At 46.8% G+C, this 24928-nt stretch overlaps 2 protein-coding genes across 3 annotated transcripts; both read left to right on the top strand.

The window, feature by feature from the left end:
• The first annotated feature begins 181 nt into the window (after positions 1–181).
• LOC123439581 lies at positions 182–3415 on the top strand. 2 transcript variants are annotated; one of them, XM_045116279.1, is made up of 3 exons: positions 182–482; positions 1393–1574; positions 2717–3415. In XM_045116279.1, exons 2-3 carry the CDS (start codon positions 1464–1466, stop codon positions 3167–3169), a joined length of 564 nt encoding a protein of 187 aa, XP_044972214.1. In that variant the 5' UTR covers positions 182–482; positions 1393–1463; the 3' UTR covers positions 3170–3415. The 2 variants fall into 2 exon arrangements, with proteins under 2 accessions (XP_044972214.1, XP_044972220.1); XM_045116285.1 differs by lacking the exon at positions 182–482 and adding an exon at positions 641–664.
• A 1983-nt stretch (positions 3416–5398) lies between these two features.
• LOC123411791 (VAN3-binding protein-like) lies at positions 5399–7634 on the top strand. Its single transcript, XM_045104756.1, has 6 exons — positions 5399–5965; positions 6068–6452; positions 6587–6733; positions 6851–6900; positions 6985–7042; positions 7158–7634. Exons 1-6 carry the CDS (start codon positions 5690–5692, stop codon positions 7391–7393), a joined length of 1152 nt encoding a protein of 383 aa, XP_044960691.1. The 5' UTR covers positions 5399–5689; the 3' UTR covers positions 7394–7634.
• Positions 7635–24928: the final 17294 nt, after the last annotated feature.

The following is a 24928-nucleotide window of genomic DNA, read 5'->3' as shown; positions in this document are numbered from 1 at the left end:
TTGGATTACATGGCGATCAGGGCATGGGTTGTCTCCTTCATTCACCCACGATCCTCGCGTCGCCTTCATTCATCCAGGGTCGGCTGGTGGCCATGTACGGTGGTGGCGTTAAAACGACGCCCACGCCTTGCTCTCTCTCAAGGCCTTCATGGGCCCTTGAAGGCCCAACTAGCCCAGCCAGAGGGGTTAGGGCCTCCAGGTCGCCCAACACACACGTGGGGTCAGTCGCACTCGGCGAGTGTGTTCCAGAGGCGCGGTCGAAGCTCCGCCGCCGCCGCCCCTTGCAGTCGCCGGTGACCGCTCTGCTGGGACGAAGCCGCGCAAGGCCGTGCGACGTAGCCACGCCGCCTTTCCTCTGAAACCCCCGACGCGGCCTAATTTTCTCTCTGTTGCCCCCCTGTGCTGTTATCTCTCCGCCCGCCGTCCCTCGTCCTGCTCCGCCACGTTTCCCCCCCTCCCCCGCCTTCCATTGCTGGCCCAAGGTAAGGCAACCTCTCCCCCTCCTTCTATTTTTCACAGATTTTGGGTTCTTCCTCTGGTACAGTTTCTGAATCATTCAACCCTAGGTGTTGTGTGGGATTCATAGGGGGGTTTGAGTGGGAGGGGCTGGATTGACGAAGGGGTGTGCCCTGTTCTAATTGAATTGTTGTATGCATGAGATTTGGTGTGTCGAATTTCTAATTTTCCTGTCTATATTGAATGGATGTGAGTCTATTATTCCTAGTCTGTTTGTGTAAAAAGCTATTGATTGTTGCAAAATGTCTTGTACAAAGTTGTGTCTTTTAAATTGAATTTGAATTGCGCCATTTCAGTTTCCTCTACTGATTTGGAATTCAGACCAATTCAATACAGAGCTCTCCAATGGAGACATGCAAACGAAGCCTGTGTTCCCCCCGGAAGTTTTTCCTGGTGTTCACTTTGATGCACTCTTTGCGGATTTGCGTGCTGCGTTCTCTCTAACGAATTATTGGTTTGTAAGCTTAACCGGCAATTGCTGTGTTGGAGAGTAATCTGCCTTCACAAGTAATTATATGGAAATCTCGTTTGTGGAGCAACCTTAGTTTAGATACAAAGTGATTCATGGGCATGCCACTAGTACTCATCCAAGTAACTGTCGCAGGTTGTCTCAGATATTGCTTTAAATTTCTAAACTAGTTTAACTACCCCCTCTAAAGAATTATAAGAGCGTTTAGATCGCTACTTTCTCTAATTCAGAGCACTAGTGTCCCCACTTTAGATCTGCCCCTGGTGTCTGATGAGTAGTTATGTCTTTGGAACTGCAAATGTGTGGCTTTGTTGTGTGGGCTGCCACAGTGGAGGAACTGTGGCCATTAAATTTCTGAAGGAAGGTGAAGAATTTTGAGCTCTAAAATAACTTCTTTTCTTGCACAGTGACCTAGAGGTTAGGCTACCAATAATTCGTGTTTAGCATTTCTTGAGCATTGAGGGTGCTTGAGATAAAGATGCTGAAGAATGTCTTGAGTCAGTCATGGAGGAGGGGAGCACATGTCCTACAGGAAGGGCATCCAGCTGAAGCACTGTATGCTTGCTCAAGTCGATTTCACAGCGGGCAGGTAACAAAACACATTTCTATTCTCTGCCTGTTATCTGTTGATAATCAACCCTTGAAGCATCTATGTTGTTACAGTGCTTGGATTTTAGCAACTTGGATATGTTGATAAAAATGAGTTGGTAATAGGTATAAGTTTTGTAGTGATAGCTCGGAAATGCTTGTAATAAAAAGATAGCTTGGTAATGCTTCACAGGAATTTGTGCTTACCCGTAAACTAGGGTAATCCTGTGGGCATGCAGTCTGAATTCTACACTACTTGCAGTGACTACATAATGTATATTTCCAGCACATTTAGACGTTAAGAAGTAACGAGCTCATCAATTCATTTAATTGAGAGTTGAAATGCAAGCTCCGTTCAAAATTTCCATCCTGAATTTTCCAAGGCTTAAAGCTATGTCAGACTGGTCGAGTAAAGCATTTCCGGTCATTCTTACCAGTTACCACCATATGCATGTCGTCTGATGTATATACTGGCTAAATAATCGGTTTAAGTTTGATTATCTATTGCACCTGCACCTGATTCAGTTTACAGATTACCTTTTTTAGATTATTATGGCATCGACAATTTATTTCACCAGTTAGTTACACTGAATGCACTGGACAATTCAGTAACTTTTCTATGAAAAAAACAATTAAGTCACTTTGATATACATTCATTTTGGAGCCGCTTGGCACTGCCTTGAAGGAATTCAGTCATATAACTTGTTGTAATCATGTGGGCATGAAACTGTTGATAAAGTTTGATGCTGCCTCAAGGGCTCAAGGCTAGTGCAATTTGTTGAACAATTCATTTTGCTTTTCTCTTTAGACCAAGCGTTTAGCTCTTCAGCATTCCGTTTACCCAAAAATGCAACCTCACCCACAATCCTTTCAAATTCTGATCCTGCGTCTCTTGTTGCCCTAGTTAAATATTTCCAGTCATATGCAAGTCATTGGATACACATACACGATTCGTTCCAGTCTTCCAGTGGCATCCAATTCAATCCTGACATTACGATGGCATCAACATTCCATTTCAGCAGTTAATCACACTGACTGCAATGGACACTGCAGTCTGTTGATCTATGTTTCAGTTTCATTCGCTAAAATGGATAGAAGTTGCTGAGCCGCGGCTTTGACCTCTTGACTCATTCATTTGTTCAGGCGTTGAGATCGTCGAGGAGCTTCTTTGGCGTGGAGGACTTCATGGACGAGGACAACAGCAAGCCCTACACGTACAAGAAGGAGAAGCGGTCCAAGAACCCGCACAAGCACATCTCGTTCAAGCAGCGGACGATTGCGCACATGGAGCCCTTCACCCTGGACGTGTTCATCTCGAAGCGGTTTGTGTCGGCGTCGCTGACCCACCGGTCGACGTGCCGGCAGGTGGCGGTGGCGGGCACCAACTCAAAGGACGTGAAGGCGGCGCTGACGTCGCGGTCGGACGTGCCGGCGTGCCTGTCGGTGGGGCGGTTCCTGGCGGAGCGGGCCAAGGAGGCGGACGTGTACGCCTGCACCTACACGCCCCGGGAGCGGGACCGGTTCGAGGGCAAGATCAGGGCCGTGGTGCAGTCGCTCATCGACAATGGCATCCACGTCAAGCTCTACCTCGACTGATCCCGTGTCTGTGTGGTGTTTGTTGCGCTCTGCTTTCTCCACCTGCTGCTGAAGAAAAGAGTGTTGGCCTTCGCTGAATGCACCGTGCTGCCTGCTATCAGCCGTGTGACTTTTGCGGATGTCCCAAGCCTGTTGCAAGAAATTTCGCGGACTTCCTCACGGGTTGCTCCTCCCCATGTGAAAATGTCAACCACACTTGACATTTTGGAGTTTTTATTGTTAAGAAGATGATGGTATGCTTTTTTACAGCTGAAAATGATAGACTAGGTTTGGTGTGGGTTGGTTGCAGCGTCTGCGACGGCCGACGAGACGGGAGCATCGAGCCCCTGCCCACTTTTCCCATGGGCGCGCGCGAGTCCGAGGGAGGAGGAGGTCCTCTCCCGTCGCAGGCGCCGCGCCGGTGGTCTTTATCCATGTGCGCCTTTGGCGATAGCAAAAGTACGGGCGAGAGAAAAGAAGCAGCGACTCTCCTGTGTCCATCATGGACGCCTTCTTTGCCTCGCTCACTCATGACTCATCAAACAGGCACGAGGCAAACACCATCATCTCCTGCAGTAGCTCCTCTCACCGGTTAAAATTCCCGGCCGACTCATCGCATCCGTGCATCATCCTCGCATGACGAGGAAACGCCACGCGTGAGCACAGCCGCATCTTCTCCTCCCCCCTGGAATATCCAAGCGTCGTCGTCAGGCAGGAAAAGACACGGATGTGCTCTCGGCTCCTGTGCTACTAACAGTAACAGTGTTTTGTTTGCGACACGACAGATCCGTCGCTTCCACCGGACGCAAGCCGAAAGGGACTTGACGAAGCTTATCAGCTGCCAGTACCATACTATCACACTAGCATAGTTACTCCTCACGCATGTGGTAGCACACTTGCGTTGGCGGGAAAAGTTGCATCATGGGTGTTCCCTAAACCAGCAAAACTAACCTAAATGCTCAAAAAAGTCAAATCACGGCTGATGCCGTTGCGAACAGGTTACGGCGACCAATTCCCTGCTCACTCTCAGTCTCAGTCTCAGTCTCAGTCTGTTGTTAATCAAGCAGGCAACACGATGATTTCGGTGAGCAGGCAAGCGCTGCTGCACAATCATGGGGCCGGCCGGGCCGGGCGGCATCCTTCTCCTTTCCTTTGGGCATGTTGTTAGTGGAGGGTATAGATAGGCATCACCGAACCGATGATGGCGATAACGCAGGCGCGCGTGGGATGAGATTCCCAGTCCGGTGGCGGTGGCGGTGGCGGTGGCAGTGGCCCGGATCATTGGGCGCGCCACTCGCCACCTCGCGCACGCACGCTCGAGGCTCGACGTGCTCAGGGACGGACGGGACAAACATCTGGCATCTCCTGCAGCGGTGGCAGGGACGGCCACCTCACGACACGACACATAGCAGCGCAGCACAGCGTGTGTGGTGCGTAGTATTATTTCCATTTCTGCACTTGCCCAGTCCCACCAGCACCTGGTGAGCTTTACTAGTTGGGAAAAAAATAATGGTGCTGCTCCTGCCTTGGCGGTCGATCAAGCGGCTTGACCGTCCCACCGAGTTTGAAGCTCCGGTGATCGAAGCAAAGGATACCACCGATCGATCGCCTTCACGTACCCTACACTTGTACGTGGAAACGGAGACATGCCCAAGCATCAAGCATTCAAGCCCCACCGCACCTGATAAAAAGAAGAAGAACAGAGAGTCAGAGACGCACAGGCACGAGTAGAATTCAAACAATGAAACAAGGTGGATGCGATGTGTGGATACAGCCGCGCACGCTGCCAAGACCGATCAAGCAGAGCAGACCGACCGGCGTCCAGCTTACCGGGTGACGGGTCTCCTGTCGTCAAGCTCCTCCTTGACCGGCCTCCGAGCCCAGCTGCGTTGATTAGCGGGGACGGCGGCATCATCGGTAGCTAATACGCCGGGAAAACTGGAGGTCTCTCTTGGAAGCATCGCATCGCAGAACGTTGCTGCAAGTTCAAACTAGTCTTCCTACAATTGACTAAACGTTGCTATACTGGCAGAATACAGCTCCTGCGCACCTCCAACCAACGTAGGTACTACAACAAGTTCAAAAAATAAAACAAGAAAACAGTAGGTAGCAATCCATGGTTGGTTTTGTTTCGATAAAGCGTCGGAGCAATCCATGTCATGAGACCCTCCGAGGTCCCGGATAGCTCAACTGCCGGGAACAGATGGCTAGAGAACAGCAACGGCAGCACTAGTATATTGCACCAGCAAGCAGCAGTGGTAGTAGAAAATATTCAGTCCCAGGTGGTGGAAGGGAGACTTGTTGGAGACAGACAGGAAGGAGTAGCAGAGAAAGCCAGGGGCCTGTTGGCCAGCCTCGTGTCCCCTTTCTTCCTTCTGCCACGCCATGGCGGCTCCACGCCCCCGTCCTCGTGCTCCGTGCGTGCCTCCTCCGCTATAAGTAGGCGACCGTCGCCTCCTGCAACCAAACACTCTGAGCGAAGGGCGTAGTACACTACACACACTAGTGTCAACTGTCAAGTGCGGAGAGTCATTGTGTGGGATGGCCATGGAGAGAGGCTGGAAGGCCGGCAGCGCGTTCCGGGTTGATGTGGTCGAGGAGGAGGAGGACGCGGCGGCGGCGATACCGCCGCCGCAGACGCCGCTCGAGCCCATGGAGTACCTCTCGAGGTCCTGGAGCGTGTCCGCGTCGGAGATATCCAAGATCCTCGTCGGAGGCAAGAAGAGCCTCAACCGGCTGCCGCTGCCGGAGATGCCCATCCCGGAGGCCTCGGCAGTGCTTGCCACGACGGCCATCGTTCCGCGCCATCGACACCACGTAAGCGAGCAGCCCACTGCCGGCTACCGTCCTTCCTCTGCTCTCTCCTTTTTCTCTTCTGAACTGAATGTTTCCGTCTGTTGTCTGGCCATTTTCGAGCAGATGGATGCAAGGCGGAGTTCCATCAGCGGCATCGGCCACCATCAGTCCATTGGCAGATGGTTCCAGCACAAGGACGCGAGCCGGTCCAAGCAGAGCAGCAAGGAGAAGCTGCGCGCCGACAGGGCCCACGTGCACGCCATGGTGTCCGTGGTCCGCGTCGCGGCCGCGGTGGCCGCCGTCGCGGCGGCCTCCACCAGCTCCGACGCCCAGGCCTCCAAGATGGCCGCGGCCATGGCGCCGGCCACGGAGCTGCTGGCTTCGCACTGCGTGGAGGCGGCTCGGATTGCCGGGGCGAGCCACGAGCAGGTGGCCTCCGCCGTCCAGTCCGCGGTCGGCGTCAGGAGCGCCGGTGACCTGACCACGCTCACAGCGGCAGCGGCAACCGGTAAGTAAGGGCTCGCTCGATGCGGTGAACGGCCGTGCCGCCATTGCCATCATCAGAATGGGCACTTCCATTTCCGTATGATACGATATCTCGTGCAAGAACCGAAGCTGAGTTTCGTGTGGAATTCGTGTCAGCGCTGCGAGGAGCTGCGACGATGAAGCAGAGGGTGCAGCGGGAGGCGGCGAGGAGCAACGCGAGCGTTCTTCCCTACGAGAAGGGCCATTCGTGGAGCCCTGATGTCTGGTGCAAGGAGGGGGAGCTGCTGAAACGCACAAGAAAAGGTACGGACTAGTACACACCTGTGCAATATTCAGAACATTCAGTCATGGACCAACATCTTTTATACTCCAAACAAGGTGATTAAGGCTCATAATCTTCATTTATTTTTGCTGGTGCAGGGGATTTACACCGGACAAAAGTGTCTGTCTACATCAGCAAGAGGTCTCAGGTAAGTAGAACAAAAGACTCTGACTGAGAACAAAATAAGATGTATGTCCAGTTACTGAGTGACAACATAGCCAAATGATAACAGGTCATGCTGAAGCTGAAAAGCAAGCACATTGGAGGTGCACTGTCCAAGAACAACAAGAGTAAGTTCAGCAGCACTCGAAAATAAACATCATATACTAGTACCATTTCTGCCTCTGTCAGTTCAGTTTGTGAGATTTTAACATTCAGCGTTTCGCCTGTAACAATCTTCTGCAGGCGTGGTTTACGGCGTATACAGCGAGCTTCCGACGTGGGTGATCGAGCCGGGGAAGGCCTTCATGGATGAGAAATGCTGCTTCGGCCTGAGCACGGCGCAAGGTATCGTAGAATTCGAGTGCCAGGACGGCGCGAGTAAGCAGAACTGGGTGGACGATGTGCAGAACCTGCTTCGACAAGTTGCCGCGGAGGATCGTGTGGGAGATAAGCTGGAGTCGGTAGTGAAAATGGGTTGATGTGTGAGCCGTCTGCTCGGTCTGAGGTGATAGTATGTTGTGATATAAGGGGGTTGTTACATATATATGACATAATGGTGTTGATGATACTCTTGTAAGGTACTGTAGTTTAGTTCAGCTCTGTATTGTAATGCATACAAAACGATGAGATAGAGAGTTAGTAGATTTTACTACGTGTGTTCCTCTATTAAGCTCACCGTGTTGGTGACAAAATGGCAGATTTCCTGCCTTTTTTTTAGCTGAGATTTCTGCCTTTGGTGCAAAGAATTGAGAGAAAGCTCACTAGCTGCTCCACACTTCTATCCTTCCTGGGGGCAAACTTGCAGATAGTTAAGTTAGTTTTCTCTATCATGCCAACATTCTACATGTGCACCAGCAGATGCCATTGACCAGATTAATAAATTCACGGGGGATTGTTTATGGAGAAAACATGGTGTATAGGGGATAAAGGACCATCTCTCATTGCATGAACCAAAGTTTGCAAAGCAAATCACAAGGTGGACTAGGAGTCTTTTGTGGCAAAATTGCCTCTATAAAGGCGTATCTTTTTTGGCTTTGTGAATTGCTTACACCTTACTCAAGGGCAGCCTACCGGAGAATCTAGACACTCGGAGCTACATCTGACAATCAAGAAATTTCTGGCCCATGAAATTACAAGCAAGTCATGGTAACCCAACTTACTGTAGGTCCTTTCAACTGGCTAGGAGCCTAGGACAAAGCTGTTGTAAACTGAAACATAAAGTTTTCTTTTGGCTGGTACTGCAACAAACAGGAGTACTACAAAATAAAAACATGGACTTCCCTAGCTAAATGATGGTGCGCGTTGTTCGTTGGGAGGCAAGCCAGACGATGCGCCGCCCACAGGGCTACCTGGCCATGAGGATTGTACACGCCTTCAACCAATGCAGGGAGCCTCCGAAGAAAAGGCTGGCTCTTGGCACGCAAGCAAATGACTATTCTACCGATGAGTTCCCCAGGTCGGTTTAGGACTAAAGTTTTCGTACCGTCAGTTGGCCTGATCATAGGTTGTGTTATTATAAACTTATGTTGGTTTGATAAACCCCGAGATTACTTAAAGGAAAGGTAAATGTTTACGTTCGGCGCGCCAGCCGAACGCTACGCCGGATTCGCGCGCGTCGTTTGATGGAAACAAATCGGATGACCCTATGGGTCAACCTTATCCTCTCTTCCTTCCTTATCTCCTTCTCAATCTTATCCTCTTGCCCTCTCCCTTCGTCCTCCTTCTCTCATTTTTCTCTCCTTTCTCCCCGGTTGCTCCCTTCCTTCGTGACTTTTCCTCCACTGACCTCCGTTTCCTTCGTTAACGCCTCCATGGCTGCCCGCACACGCCGTCCTCACTGACCTCCACGGAAAAGCTACATCCGTTTGCAGAGCCAGTGTTGGAAATATGAGCAATTTACCAAAGGATTTTATTAAAAGAAAAGCTAGGATAAACATAATCATCATAACTAAGACGGAAGAAGGCATGCTATATAGAGATGAAAAGACAAAAGACATGTGCACATATGATCTAGAAAAGAACATGTGTGTAACCGTTCTATATAGACAAGGTATCATATGAAGTGATGAGCAGACACGGAACATATCTAGAAGAGATACTATAGCAAAAAGTTGCGATAGAAACTGAAAGAAGAAGAACATGAGTACGTACTGAGTAGCAGCAGCAAGATTGGTGTTGGCGTTGTCGTTGGCCATGTTACCAGAGACATGGTCGACGTCGGGGAAGTAGTCGTCGTCCGGGAAGAAATCGTCGGTGTCCGTGATGGAAGCCAGTAGTCGTGCTGAGCGCTCCCCAAAAACCTTATCGCCCTTCTCCCGTACAGGACTCGAAGAGACGGAGTTTCGGAGGTCTACTGTCCCGACGAACGGTGCACGCCGCAAGACGGGATGGGGAAGAACGTAGCAGCAGCACAGAGAAAGGAACCGGTGGCGAGAGGAACTTCTGATGCACTCTTCTGATAGGCACAGGAGAAGGAGGCGAGAGGCCAGCGACGGGAGCTGAAGAGAACACGAGATATGAAACGAACAGACTGCAGCGATGAAACTGCAGCGTTCACTTTTAGTATCCACTAGCAAACACGTTCAACTTCTCCGAGTGGACTTTCGTATACGAGTCGTGCGCGGCAAAAATTTAGTTTGGCTCGGCTCATTCCCGCAACGTGTCGTGACGAGGCGAGGCGGGCAGCGGAGGAGGAGGAGCGTGCGTGTATGTCTCTCTTGGTCTCAAGCTCATACATGTGTGGAAACATCCTCCCTTATAAGGAGGTCCAACTCCCACTAAACTAGCAATGTGGGACTAAACATTTCCACCTCTTGCCTTGCACAAATGGGCTGCGTGGGCCTCTAGGATTTATTAGGAATTATATATTGGGCTGGCCCAAATAATGAAATAATTAGACAAAATTCTAGCAATCCCCCACTAGATCCCAGAGGCACACAAAATTTGCCTTTGGTTCCAAAACACTGTTTTATATACCGATACTAGAGTGGAGACTGTTAAGTTGAACTTCCACCTAGAACTCTATGCTACACTAGTAAGCAACTTGAACAGTGGACTAGGCCTTGAACTGCAAGTTTTCTACGAAACTAGATTCACATAGAGGTTTGATCGATACTAGGCTACCGTGGGACTTCCCCGCGGGTGGAGCTTATGCGTCATACTCCGAGACCTTTCATGAGTTTACTAGAGAGCACCCTACTCTCATAGATTGCGACGTTAACAATCAGACTCATATAGGCATGTTCTTCAAAAGATGTTCTACAGGATAACATCTCTGCTTCAATAAGCCACTTAGAACATATTAAGACGTATATCAACCTGCCATGCAGTTTAGGAAAGTTTTGCATCTTCCTGGAGTGGTATTATTAATGATAAGGATACTTTCCTCTCAGTTGACCAACATCTTGTCTTCCACATCTAATCCACGGGATCTCCGATCACAAAGAATAGGTTACCACTGTGAACAACTCAAATTGTGGGTCTCATACCCATCTCCCTCGATGCATTTTCTATCACATTACGTGATAGACCCTTTGTAAAAGGATCTGCCAGATTTTTAAATGTTTGGATATAATCCAATGCAATAAATACGGAGTTTCTCATTTTCCTGAAAGATTTAACCTTCTCTGAATGTGTCTTGATGACTTCATGTTATCCTTTGAGCTGCTCACTTTCGTGATCACAGTTTGATTGTCGCAGTTCATAAGGATACCCGGTATAGGTTTTTCGACAACCGGCAAGTCACTCAAGAGCCGGCGAAGCCAATCTGCTTCGACCATAGCTGTATCTGGTGATGTGAGTTCTGCTTCCATTGTTGACCTTGTTAAGATCGTTTGCTTGCAAGACTTCCAAGAAACAGCGCCACCTCCATGAGTGAATACATATCCGCTCGTGGCCTTTATCTCATCGACATCAGAGATCCAATTTGAATCACTATACCCTTCAAGCACCTTTGAGTGTCCAGTATAGTGAATTCCATAATTTGCAGTGCCTTTCAAATGACGCAAAACTCTCTCTAGAGCTTTCCAATGCACATCTCCTGGTTTTGAGACAAACCGACTCAGTTTGCTAACAGCAAAAGAGATGTCAGGTCTTGTAGCACGGGCTAAGTACATAAGCGAGCCAATAATCTGAGAATATTTCAATTGGTCTCTAGCAATTCTTCGATTCTTTCGAAGCAGCACGATCGCATCATATGGTGTGGGAGAGGACTTGCAGTCACTATACCCAAAGCGACTCAAGATCTTTTCCACATAGTGAGATTGAAGCAACGTAATCCCACCATCTTCGTCTCTTAACAACTTGATGTTCAGAATGACATCAGCCACTCCTAAATCCTTCATCTCGAAACAGTGAGATAGGAAATCCTTGACCTCTTTAATAACGTTCAGATTTGTTCCGAAAATCAGTATGTCATCAACATACAAGCAAAGGATAACTCCCTCGCCCCCACCATGGCGATAGTACACACATTTATCAGCTTCGTTTACAACAAAGCTTGCAGTTGTGAGAGTCCTTTCAAACTTCTCATGCCACTGCTTGGGTGCTTGCTTAAGTCCATATAAAGACTTCAGCAACTTGCATACTTTCCCTTCCTGACCATCTACTACAAACCCATCTGGTTGTTCCATGTAAATTTCCTCATCCAACTCTCCATTTAGGAAAGCGGTCTTAACATCCATTTGATGAACGAGACGACCATGCGAGGCGGCTAGTGAAAGTAGTACTCGAATAGTGGTCAGTCGAGCCACGGGTGAGTAAGTATCAAAGAAGTCTTCTCCTTCCTTTTGGGTATAACCCTTAGCCACTAGCCGTGCCTTGTACTTTTCGATAGTACCATCAGGCCTAAGCTTCTTCTTGAATACCCATTTGCATCCTATAGGTTTGCACCCATAAGGACGATCAGTGATCTCCCAAGTTTCATTTGCCAAGATGGAATCCATCTCACTACGGACTGCTTCCTTCCAGTAGTCAGCATCTTCACACGCATAGCTTCCGAAATAGAACTGGGAGTGTCATCTATGAGATACACTAGAAAATCATCACCAAAGGACTTTGGAGTCCTCTGTCTCTTGCTCCTGGTAGGAACTTCACTGTTCTCCTCCACAATATTCTCAAAGTGTTCCATCGAAATGATAGGTTCAGTAATTGTGACTAATTCATGGTTTGATGAATTAGGCATCTCCTGATTAGATGAGGTAGTTATATCCTTCATGGGAAAGATATCTTCGAAGAAAGTCGCATCATTTGACTCCATGATTGTACCGACATGCATGTCAGATACTTCAGATTTTACAACCAAGAATCTATATCCAATGCTATGAAAAGCATATCCCAGAAAAACACAATCCACAGTTTTTGGTCCTAGCTTGCGCTTCTTTGGGATTGGCACATTGACTTTCGCCAAACAACCCCAGGTTCGTAGATAAGAGAGTTTTAACCTTTTCTTTTCCCATTCCTCGTATGGAGTTATCTCTTTGTTCTTTGTGGGAACTCGATTCAGGACATGACATGCAGTCAATATCGCCTCCCCCCACCATGCCTTGGAGAGACCCGATGTGTCTAACATGGCGTTAACCAAATCAGTTAGAGTATGGTTCTTTCTTTCGGCTATTCCATTTGATTGAGGTGAATAGGGAGGCGTCCTCTCATGAATTATACCATGTTCCGCACAAAAAGAATCAAATTCATTTGAGAAATACTCTCCACCACGATCGGACCTAAGCCTCTTGATCTTTCGATCAAGTTGGTTTTCTGCTTCAGCTTTATAGATCTTGAAAAAGTTCAAAGCCTCATCCTTAGACTTTAGAAGATACACTCGGCAGTATCTACTGGAGTCATTGTTGGGTAACGTAGCATAAATTCAAAATTTTCCTACGCATATTCAGATCTTCCTATGGAGAGACCAGCAACGAGAGAGGGGTAAGAGCATCTTCATACCTTTGAAGATCGCTAAGCGGAAGCGTTGCTAGAACGTGGTTGATGGAGTTGTACTCGCAGCGATTCCGATCTAGTGCCGAACTACGGCACCTCTGCGTTCAACACCCGTGCAGCCCGGTGACGTCTCCCGCACCTTGATCCAGCAAGGACGAGGGAGAGGTTGGGGAAGAACTCCAGCAGCACGACGGCGTGGTGTCGATGGAGAGACGAGGTCTCCCGGCAGGGCTTCGCCAAGCACCGACAGAGAGGAGGAGGAAGAAGGGCAGGGCTTCGCCGAGAGAGAGAGAGAAAACCGTGTGCAAAACAGCCCCGAAACCTCAACTATTTATAGGGGGAGGGGGAGGGGGCGCAACCCTTAGGGTTCCCACCCCCAAGGGGTGCGGCAGCCCCAGATGGGAGAGGTGGAGGCGGCCAGGGCAGGGAGGAGGGGTGGTGCGCACCCCTGGTGGGCCTTAGGCCCACCTGGCTTAGGGTTTGCCCCCCCCCTTCCCTCTCCCCTGTGCATTGGGCTGAGTGGGCAGGCGCACCAGCCCACCTAGGGGCTAGTTCCCTCCCCCACTTGGCCCATCTTACCTCCCGGGGTCATTTCCCCCCTTCGGTGGACCCCCGGGGCCACCTCCGGTGGTCCCGGTGGTCCCGGTACGTTACCGGTGATGCCCGAAACACTTCGGGTGTCCGAAACCATCCGTCCTATATATCAATCTTTACCTCCGGACCATTCCGGAGCTCCTCGTGACGTACGGGATCTCATCCGGGACCCCGAACAACTTTTGGTAACCTCGTATAACAATTCCCTATAACCCTAGCGTCATCGAACCTTAAGTGTGTAGACCCTATGGGTTCGGGAGACAGGCAGACATGACCGAGACACCTCTCCGGCCAATAACCATCAGCGGGGTCTGGATACCCATGGTGGCTCCCACTTGCTCCACGATGATCTCATCGGATGAACCACGATGTCAAGGATTCAATCAATCCCGTATACAATTCCCTTTGTCTGTCGTTATAGAACTTGCCCGAGATTCGATCGTCGGTATACCTATACCTTGTTCAATCTCGTTACCGGTAAGTCTCTTTACTCGTTCCGTAGCATGTCATCGTGTGATTAACTCCTTAGTCACGTTGAGCTCATGATGATGTTCTACCGAGTGGGCCCAGAGATACCTCTCCGTCACACGGAGTGACAAATCCCGATCTCGATTCGTACCAACCCAACAGACACTTTCAGAGATACCCGTAGTGCACCTTTATAATCACCCAGTTACGTTGTGACGTTTGATACACCCAAAGCACTCCTACAGTATCCGGGAGTTGCACAATCTCACGGTCAAAGGAAAAGACACTTGACATTAGAAAAGCTTTAGCATACGAACAATACGATCTAGTGCTATGCTTAGGATTGGGTCTTGTCCATCACATCATTCTCCCAATGATGTGATCCCGTTATCAATGACATCTAATGCCCATGACCAGGAAACCATGATCATCTATTGACTAACGAGCTAGCCAACTAGAGGCTTGCTAGGGACACATTGTGATCTATTCATTCACACATGTATTACTGTTTCCTGTTAATAAGATTATAGCATGAACAATAGACGATTATCATGAACTAGGAAATATGATAATAACCATTTTATTATTGCCTCTAGGGCATATTTCCAACAGTCTCCCACTTGCACTAGAGTCAGTAATCTAGTTACATTGTGATGTATCGAACACCCATAGCATTATGGTGTTGATCATGTTTTGCTCGTGGAAGAGGTTTAGTCAACGGGTCTGCAATATTCAGATCCGTGTGTACTTTACAAATATCTATTACTCCACTCTGGACATGGTCCTGGATGGAGTTGTAGCGGCATTTGATGTGCTTCGTCTTCCGGTGAAACCTTGGCTCCTTGGCTATGGCAATGGCCCCAATGTTATCACGGAAGAGTGTCATTGGACCCGACGCGCTTGGAACCACTCCAAGGTCGGTGATGAGCTCCTTCATCCAAATTCCTTCATGAGCTGCATCTGAAGCATCTATGTACCCCGCTTCACATGTAGATGCTGCCACGACTTCTTGCTTGCTGCTGCACCAGCTCACTGCCCCACCATTCAAAACATATACATATCCGGTCTGTGACTTAGAGTCATCCGGATCTGTGTCGAAGCTAGCATCAGCGTAACCCTTTACGACGAGCTCTTCGTCACCTCCATAAACGAGAAACATTTCCTTAGTCCTTTTCAGGTACTTAAGGATATTCTTGACCGCTGTCCAGTGTTCCACACCGGGATCACTTTGGTACCTCCCTACCAAACTTATGGCAAGGTTTATATCAGGTCTGGTACACAGCATGGCATACATAAGAGAGCCTACGGCTGAAGCGTAGGGGACATAACTCATCTTCTCTCTATCTGCTGCCGTGGTCGGTGACTGAGTCTTACTCAATCTCATACCTTGCAAAACTGGCAAGAACCCTTTCTTTCAATTTTCCATATTGAACTTCTTCAATATCTTGTCAAGGTATGTACTTTGCGAAAGACCTATGAGGCGTCTTGATCTATCTCTATAGATCTTGATGCCTAATATGTATGCAGCTTCTCCAAGGTCCTTCATTGAAAAACTCTTGTTCAAATAGGCCTTTATGCTCTCCAACATCTCTATATTATTCCCCATCAATAATATGTCATCCACATACAGTATGAGGAAAGCTACAGAGCTCCCACTCACTTTCTTGTACAGACAGGCTTCTCCGTAAACCTGTATGAACCCAAACGCTTTAATCACCTCATTAAAGCGAATGTTCCAACTCCGAGATGCTTGCACCAGCCCATAGATGGAGCGCTGGAGCTTGCACACTTTGTTAGCACCCTTAGGGTCGACAAAACCTTCTGGTTGCATCATATACAACTCTTCCTTAAGGTTCCCGTTAAGGAACGCTGTTTTGACGTCCATTTGCCAAATTCATAATCATAAAAGGCGGAAATTGCTAACATGATTCGGATTGATTTCAGCTTCGCTACGGGAGAGAAAGTCTCTTCATAGTCAACTCCTTGAATTTGTCGAAAACCCTTTGCGACAAGTCGAGCTTTATAAATGGTTACATTACCGTTTGCATCAGTCTTCTTCTTGAAGATCCATTTATTTTCTATGGCTCGCCGGTCATCGGGCAAGTCCACCAAAGTCCATACTTTGTTCTCATACATGGATCCTATTTCGGATTTCATAGCTTCAAGCCATTTGTTGGAATCCGGGCCCGCCATCGCTTCTTCATAGTTCGAAGGTTCACCGTTGTCTAACAACATGATTTCCATCACAGGGTTGTCGTACCACTCTGGTGCGGAGCGTGCTCTTGTGGACCTTCGGGGTTCAGTAGTAACTTGATCCGAAGCTTCATGATCATCATCATTAACTTCCTCTTCAGTTGGTGTAGGCGCCACAGGAACAACTTCCTGCGCTGCGCTACTATCCTGTTCGAGAGGGGGTGTAATTAACTCATCAAGTTCTACCTTCCTCCCACTTACTTCTTTCGAGAGAAACTCTTTCTCTAGAAAGGATCCGTTCTTGGCAACAAAGGTTTTACCTTCGGATCTAAGATAGAAGGTATACCCAATAGTTTCCTTAGGGTATCCTATGAATACGCATTTCTCCGCTTTGGGTTCGAGCTTTTCTGGTTGAAGTTTCTTCACGTAAGCATCGCAGCCCCAAACTTTAAGAAACGACAACTTAGGTTTCTTGCCAAACCATAGTTCATACGATGTCGTCTCAACGGATTTTGACGGTGCCCTATTTAAAGTGAATGCTGCAGTTTCTAATGTGTATCCCCAAAATGATAGCGGTAAGTCGGTAAGAGACATCATAGATCGTACCATATCTAATAAAGTGCGATTACGATGTTTAGACACTCCGTTGCGTTGCGGTGTGCCAGGCGGCGTCAGTTGTGAAACGATTCCACACTTCCTTAGGTGTGTGCCAAACTCGTGACTCAAATATTCTCCTCCACGATCAGATCGTAGACACTTAATTTTTCTGTCACGTTGATTCTCGACCTCACTGTGAAATTCCTTGAACTTTTCAAATGTCTCAGATTTTTGCTTCATCAAGTAGATATACCCATACCTACTCAAATCATCGGTGAGAGTGAGAACATAGCGATAGCCACCGAGAGCTTCAACGTTCATTGGACCACACACATCAGTATGTATTATTTCCAATAAGTTGGTTGCTCTCTCCATTATTCCTGAGAATGGAGTCTTAGTCATCTTGCCCATGAGGCACGGTTCGCATGTGTCAAATGATTCAAAGTCAAGAGACTCTAATAGTCCATCAGTATGGAGCTTCTTCATGCGCTTAACGCTGATATGACCAAGGCGGCAGTGCCACAAGTATGTGGGACTATCATCATCAACTTTACATCTTTTGGTACTCACACTATGAATATGTGTAACACCACGCTCGAGATTCATCAAGAATAAACCATTCACCAGCGGAGCATGACCATAAAACATGTCACTCTTATAAATAGAACAACCATTATTCTCTGACTTAAATGAGTAACCGTCTCGCATTAAGCAAGACCCTGATACAATGTTCATGCTTAAAGCTGGTACTAAATAACAATTATTAAGGTTTAAAACTAATCCCGACGGTAGATGTAGAGGTAGCGTGCCGGCGGCGATCACATCGACCTTGGAACCATTCCCGACGCGCATCGTCACCTCGTCCTTGGCCAGTCTCCGCTTATTCCGCAGTTCCTGCTTTGAGTTGCAAATGTGAGCAACAACACCGGTATCAAATACCCAAGAGCTACTACGAGCGCTGGTAAGGTACACATCAATAACATGTATATCACATATACCTTTAACGTTGCCGGCCTTCTTGTCCGCTAAGTATTTGGGGCAGTTCCGCTTCCAGTGACCTTTTCCCTTGCAATAGAAGAACTCAGTCTCAGGCTTGGGTCCATTCTTTTTCTTCTTCCCGGCATCTGGCTTACCGGGCGTGGCAACAGCTTTGCCGTCTTTCATGAAGTTCTTCTTACCCTTGCCCTTCTTGAAACTAGTGGTCTTGTTGACCATCAACACTTGATGCTCTTTCTTAATTTCTACTTTTGTAGACTTGAGCATCGAGTACAACTCGGGAATGGTCTTCTCCATCCCTTGCATGTTGTAGTTAAGCACAAAGCCTTTGTAGCTTGGTGGGAGAGACTGGAGGATTCTGTCAATTATAGCATCATCCGGAAGTTCGACTCCAAGTGAAGTCAGACGACCGTGTAACCCAGACATTTTGAGTATGTGCTCACTAACAGAACTGTTCTCCTCCATCTTACAGCTAAAGAACTTGTCGGAGACTTCATATCTCTCGACACGGGCATGACCTTGAAAAACTAGCTTCAGCTCTTGGAACATCTCATATGCACCGTGTTGCTCAAAACGCCTTTGGAGCCCCGTTTCTAAGCTGTATAACATGCCACACCTAACCAGAGAGTAGTCATCACTTCGCGTTTGCCAGACGTTCAGAATGTCCTGGGCTGCTGCGGGAGCGGGAGGGTCACCTAGCGGCGCATCAAGGACATAAGACTTTTTAGCTGCTTCAAGGATGAGCTTCAAGTTGCGAACCCAGTCCGCATAGTTGCTACCATCATCTTTCAGCTTGTTTTTCTCTAGGAATGCGTTGAAATTGAGGTTGACGTTGGCCATCTACAATATTTATAAAGACAACTTTTAGACTAAGTTCATGAAAATTAAGTTCCTTTAATCATATTAAGTATGAACTCCCACTTAAATCGACATCCCTCTAGTCATCTAAGTGATACATGATCCATGTTGACTAACCCGTGTCCGATCATCACGTGAGACGGACTAGTCACCATGGTGAGCAACTTCATGCTGATCGTATTCAACCATACGACTCATGTTCTACCTTTCGGTCTCTTGTATTCGAGGTCATGTCTGTACATGCTAAGCTCGTCGAGTCAACGTAGGTGTTTCGCGTGTGTAAATCTGGCTTACACCCGTTGTATGCGAACGTTAGAATCTATCACACCCGATCATCACGTGGTGCTTCGAGACAACGAACCTTTGCAACGGTGCACACTTAGGGGAATACGTTCTCAAAATTTTAAGAGGGATCATCTTATTATGCTACCGTCGTTCTAAGCAATAAGATGAAAAACATGATAAACATCACAATGCAATCATATAGTGACATGATATGGCCATTATCATCTTTGCCCTTTTGATCTCCATCTTCAGGCATCGCATGATCATCATCGTCACCGGCGTGACACCATGATCTCCATCATCATGATCTCCATCATCGTGTCTCCGTGAAGTCTTCACGCCAACTACTACTATCACAATTACTATAGCTAACCGTTAGCAATGAAGTAAAAGTAGTAAGCACATGGCGTTGCATCTCATACAATAAATTAAGACAACTCCTATGGCTCCTGCCGGTTGTCATACTCATCGACATGCAAGTCGTGAAACCTATTACAATAACATGATCATCTCATACATCATACATGCAACATCACAACTTTGGCCATATCACATCACATGTCAAACCCTGCAAAAACAAGTTAGACGTCCTCTAATTGTTGTTGCAAGTTTTACGTGGCTGATTTGGGTTTCTAGCAAGAACGCCTTCTTACCTACGTGACAGCCACAACGATGATATGCCAAAGTTATTTACCCTTCATAAGGACCCTTTTCATCAAATCCAATCCGACTAGAGTAGGAGAGACAGACACCCGCTAGCCACCTTTATGCATGGTGTGCATGTTTGTCGGTGGAACCAGTCTCACGTAAGCGTACGTGTAAAGTCGGTCTGGGCCGCTTCATCCCACAATACTGCTGGAAAAGAATAAGACTGGTAGCGGCAAGCAAATTGACAAATCATCGCCCACAACTTTTGTGTTCTACTCGTGCATAGAATCTACGCATAGAAAACCTGGCTTGGATGTTGGGAACGTCGCATGGGAAACAAAAATTTTCCTACGTGCACGAAGTCCTATCATGGTGATGTCCATCTACGAGAGGGGATTTCCGATCTACGTACCCTTGTAGATCGCACAGCAGAAGCGTTAGTGAACGCGGTTGATGTAGTGGAACATCCTCACGTCCCTCGATCCGCCCCGCGAACCGTCCCACGAACCGTCCCGCGATCCGTCCCATGATCTAGTGCCGAACGGACGGCACCTCCGCGTTCAGCACACGTACAGCTCGACGATGATCTCGGCCTTCTTGATCCAGCAAGAGAGACGGAGAGGTAGATGAGTTCTTCGGCAGCGTGATGGTGCTCCGGAGGTTGGTGGTGATCTAATCTCAGCAGGGCTCCGCCCGAGCTCTGCAGAAACGCGATCTAGAGGTAAAACCGTGGAGGTATGTGGTCGGGCTGCCTTAAAAGTTGTCTCAAATCAGCCCTAATTGCTCCATATATATAGGAGGAGGGAGGGGAGGCTTGCCTTGAGGCTCAAGGAGCCCCAAGGGCTGCGCCACCAAGGGAGGAGGAGTCCTCCTCCAATCCTAGTCCAACTAGGATTGGAAAGTGGAGTCCTTCTCTCCTTTCCCACCTCTTTTTTTTCTTTTCTCTTTGATTTTCTATCCTTGGCGCATAGGGCCTTCTTGCGCTGTCCCACCAGCCCACCAAGGGCTGGTGCGCCACCCCCAAGGCCTATGGGCATCCCCGGGGTGGGTTGCCCCCCCCCCACGGTGAACACCCGGAACCCATTCGTCATTCCCGGTACATTCCCGATAACTCCGAAAACCTTCCGGTAATCAAATGAGGTCATCCTATATATCAATCTTCGTTTCCGGACCATTCCGAAAACCCTCGTGACGTCCGTGATCTCATCCGGGATTTCGAACAACATTCGGTAACCAACCATATAACTCAAATATGCATAAAACAACGTCGAACCTTAAGTGTGCAGACCCTGCGGGTTCGAGAACTATGTAGACATGACCCGAGTGACTCCTCGGTCAATATCCAATAGCGAGACCTGGATGCCCATATTGAATCTCACATATTCTACGAAGATCTTATTGTTTGAACCTCAGTGCCAAGGATTCATATAATCCCGTATGTCATTCCCTTTGTCCTTCGGTATGTTACTTGCCCGAGATTCGATCGTCAGTATTCGCATACCTATTTCAATCTCGTTTACCGGCAAGTCTCTTTACTCGTTCCGTAATACAAGATCCCGCAACTTACACTAAGTCACATTGCTTGCAAGGCTTGTGTGTGATGTTGTATTACCGAGTGGGCCCCGAGATACCTCTCCGTCACACGGAGTGACAAATCCCAGTCTCGATCCATACTAACTCAACGAACACCTTCGGAGATACCTGTAGAGCATCTTTATAGTCACCCAGTTACGTTGCGACGTTTGATACACACAAAGCATTCCTCCGGTGTCACTGAGTTATATGATCTCATGGTCATAGGAACAAATACTTGACACGCAGAAAACAGTAGCAACAAAATGACACGATCAACATGCTACGTCTATTAGTTTTGGGTCTAGTCCATCACATGATTCTCCTAATGATGTGATCCCGTTATCAAGTAACAACACTTGCCTATGGCCAGGAAACCTAGACCATCTTTGATCAACGAGCTAGTCAACTAGAGACTTACTAGGGATAGTGTTTTGTCTATGTATCCACACAAGTATTGTGTTTCCAATCAATACAATTATAGCATGGATAATAAACGATTATCATGAACTAAGAAATATAATAATAACTAATTTATTATTGCCTCTAGGGCATATTTCCAACAGTCTCCCACTTGCACTAGAGTCAATAAGCTAGGTCACATCACCATGTGACTCCAACGAATCCAACACCCATATAGTTATGGGGTCTGATCACGTCTTGCTCGTGAGAGAGGTTTTAGTCAACGGTTCTGAAACTTTCAGATCCGTGTGTTCTTTACAAATCTTTATGTCATCTTATAGATGCTGCTACTATGTGCTATTCGGAAATACTCCAAATATCCACTCTATTATACGAATCCGTTTCACTACTCATAGTTATTCGGATTAGTGTCAAAGCTTGAATCGACATAACCCTTTACGACAAACTCTTTAACCACCTCCATAATCGAGAAAAATTCCTTAGTCCATCAGTTACTAAGGATAAATTTTGACCGCTGCTAGTGATTCAATCATGGATCACTCTCTGTACCTCTCAACAGACTTTGAGTCAAGGCACTCATCAGGTGCGGTACCCAGCATGGCATACTTCAGATTCTACGGCCAAGGCATAGAAGACGACCTTCGTCTATTCTCTTTATTCTGCCGGGGTCGGATTTTGAGTCTTACTCAAATTCACACCTCACAACGCAACCAAGAACTCCTTCTTTTCTGATCTATTTTGAACTCCTTCAAAAACTTGTCAAGGCATGCATCTTGTTGAAACTTCTATTAAGCGCTTTCGATCTATCTTCATAGATCTTTGATGCTCAACGTTCAAGTAGCGCAATCCAGGTATTCCTTTGAAAACTCCTTTCAAACAACCTTGTATGCTTTACAGAAATTCTACATTACTTCTGATCCACAATATGTCAACCACATATACTTATCAGAAATTCTATAGTGCTCACACTCACTTCTTTGGAAATACAAGTTTCTCATAAACCTTGTACAAACCCAAAATCTTTGATCATCTCATCAAAGTGTATATTCCAACTCCGAGATGCTTGCACCAGTCCATTGAAGGATCGCTGGAGCTTGCATACTTGCTAGTATCTTTAGGATCGACAAAACCTCCTGGTTGTATCACATACAATGTTTGCTCAAGGAAACCGTCGAGGAAACAATGTTTTGACATCCTATGAGAAATATTTCATAAATAATGCAGCAACTACTAACATAATTCTAACAGACTTTTAGCATCGCTACGAGTAAGAAAGTCTCATCATAGTCAACTGTTTGATCTTGTCGGAAACATCTTTGCGACAAGTCGAGCTTTTCTTAATAGTGACTTATCACCATCATCGTCTGTCTTCCTTTTAAAGATCCATCTTTAATCAACAGTCCTATGACCATCAAGTAGTTCTTCCAAAGTCTACACTTTGTTTTCATACATGGATCCTCTCTCGGATTTCATGGCTTCCAGCCATTTGTCGGAATCCGGGCCCACCATTGCTTTCTCCATAACTCGTAGGTTCACTGTTGCTCAACAACATGACCTCCAAGACAGGGTTACCGTACCACTCTGCATTAGTACGCGACCTTGTCAACCTACGAGGCTTGTGGTAACTTGATCCGATGCTCGGTGATCACCATCATCAGCTTTCACTTCAATTGGTGTAGGCGCCACGGGAACAACTTCCTGCGCCCTGCTACACACTGGTTGAAGTGATGATTCAATAACCTCATCAAGTTCTACCACCCTCCCGCTCAATTTTTTTTGAGAGAAACCTTTCCTCGAGAAAGGATCCGTTTCTAGAAACAAACACTTTGCTTTTGGATCTGAGATAGGAGATGTACCCAACTGTTTTGGATATCCTATGAAGATGCATTTATCTGCTTTGGGTTCGAGCTTATCAGACTGAAACTTTTTCACATAAGTGTCGAAGCCCCAAACTTTCAAGAAACGACAGTTTAGATTTCTCTAAACCTCATTCTATACTGTGTCATCTCAACGGAAATACACGGTGCCCTATTTAAAGTGAATGCGGTTGTCTCTAATGCATAACCCATAAATGATAGTGGTAATTCGATAAGAGACATCATAGCATGCACCATACCAAATAGTGCGTGGCTATGACGTTCAGACACATCATCACACTATGATGTTCCAGGTGGCATGAACTGCGAAACAATTTCCACATTGTCTTAACTGCGTACCAAAACTCGTAACTCAAATATTCATTTCTATGATCATATCGTAGACAGTTTATCCTCTTGTTACGACGAACTTCACTCCTGAAAGAGAATTGAACTTTTCAATATTTCAGACTTGTGATTCATTAAGTAAATACTCTTGTATCTACTCAAATCGTCATTGAAGTAAGAACATAATGATATCCACTGCGTGCCTTAGCACTTATTGGACTGCACACATCAAAAATGCATTACTCCCAACAAGTTACTCTACTTGTTTCATGTGGCATGTTTTGCATGTCTCAAGTGATTCAAAATCAAGTGAGTCCAAACGATCCATCAGCATGGAGCTTCTTCATGCATTTTACACCAACATGACTCAAGTGGCAGTGCCACAACTAAGTGGTACTATCATTATTACTTTTTTTATCTTTTGGCACTAATATTATGAACATGTGTCACACTACGATCGAGATTCAATAAATCATTGAGGGTAATTATTCAAGCAAATAGAATAACTATTATTCTTTTAAATGAATAATCGTATTGCAACAAACACGATCCAATCATGTTCATGCTCAACGCAAACACCAAATAACAATTATTTGAGTTTCACCACCAATCCCGATGATAGAGGGAGCGTGCGACATTTGATCATATCAACCTTGGAAACACTTCCAACACGTATCGTCACCTCGCCTTTAGCTAGTCTCCGTTTATGTCATAGCTTTCATTTCGTGTTACTAATCACTTAGCAACCGAACCGGTATCCAATACCCTCGTGCTACTAGGAGTACTAGTAAAGTACACATCAACATCATGTATATCAAATATACTTCTTTCGACTTTTGCCAGCCTTCTTATCTACCAAGTATCTAGAGTTGCTCCGCCTCGGTGACTGTTCCCCTCATTACAGAAGCACTTAGTCTCGGGTTTGGGTTTAATCTTGGGTCTCTTCATTAGTGCAGCAATTGTTTTGCCATTTCACGAAGTATCCCTTCTAGCCCTTGCCTTTCTTGAAACTTAGTGGTTTTACTAACCATCAACTATTGATGCTCCTTCTTGATTTCTACTTTCGCAGTGTCAAACATCGCGAATTGCTCAAGGATCATTGCATCTATCCTTGATATGTTATAGTTCATCACGAAGCTCTCACAGCTTGGTGGCAGTGACTTTGGAGAACCATCACTATCTCATCTGGAAGATTAACTCCCACTTGATTCAAGCGATTGTCGTACTCAGATAATCTGAGCA

The sequence above is a fragment of the Hordeum vulgare genome, chromosome 1H, assembly GCF_904849725.1.
Source record: "Hordeum vulgare subsp. vulgare chromosome 1H, MorexV3_pseudomolecules_assembly, whole genome shotgun sequence".
Taxonomy (NCBI): domain Eukaryota; kingdom Viridiplantae; phylum Streptophyta; class Magnoliopsida; order Poales; family Poaceae; genus Hordeum; species Hordeum vulgare.
This window is presented reverse-complemented; position numbering and strand designations above follow the sequence as displayed.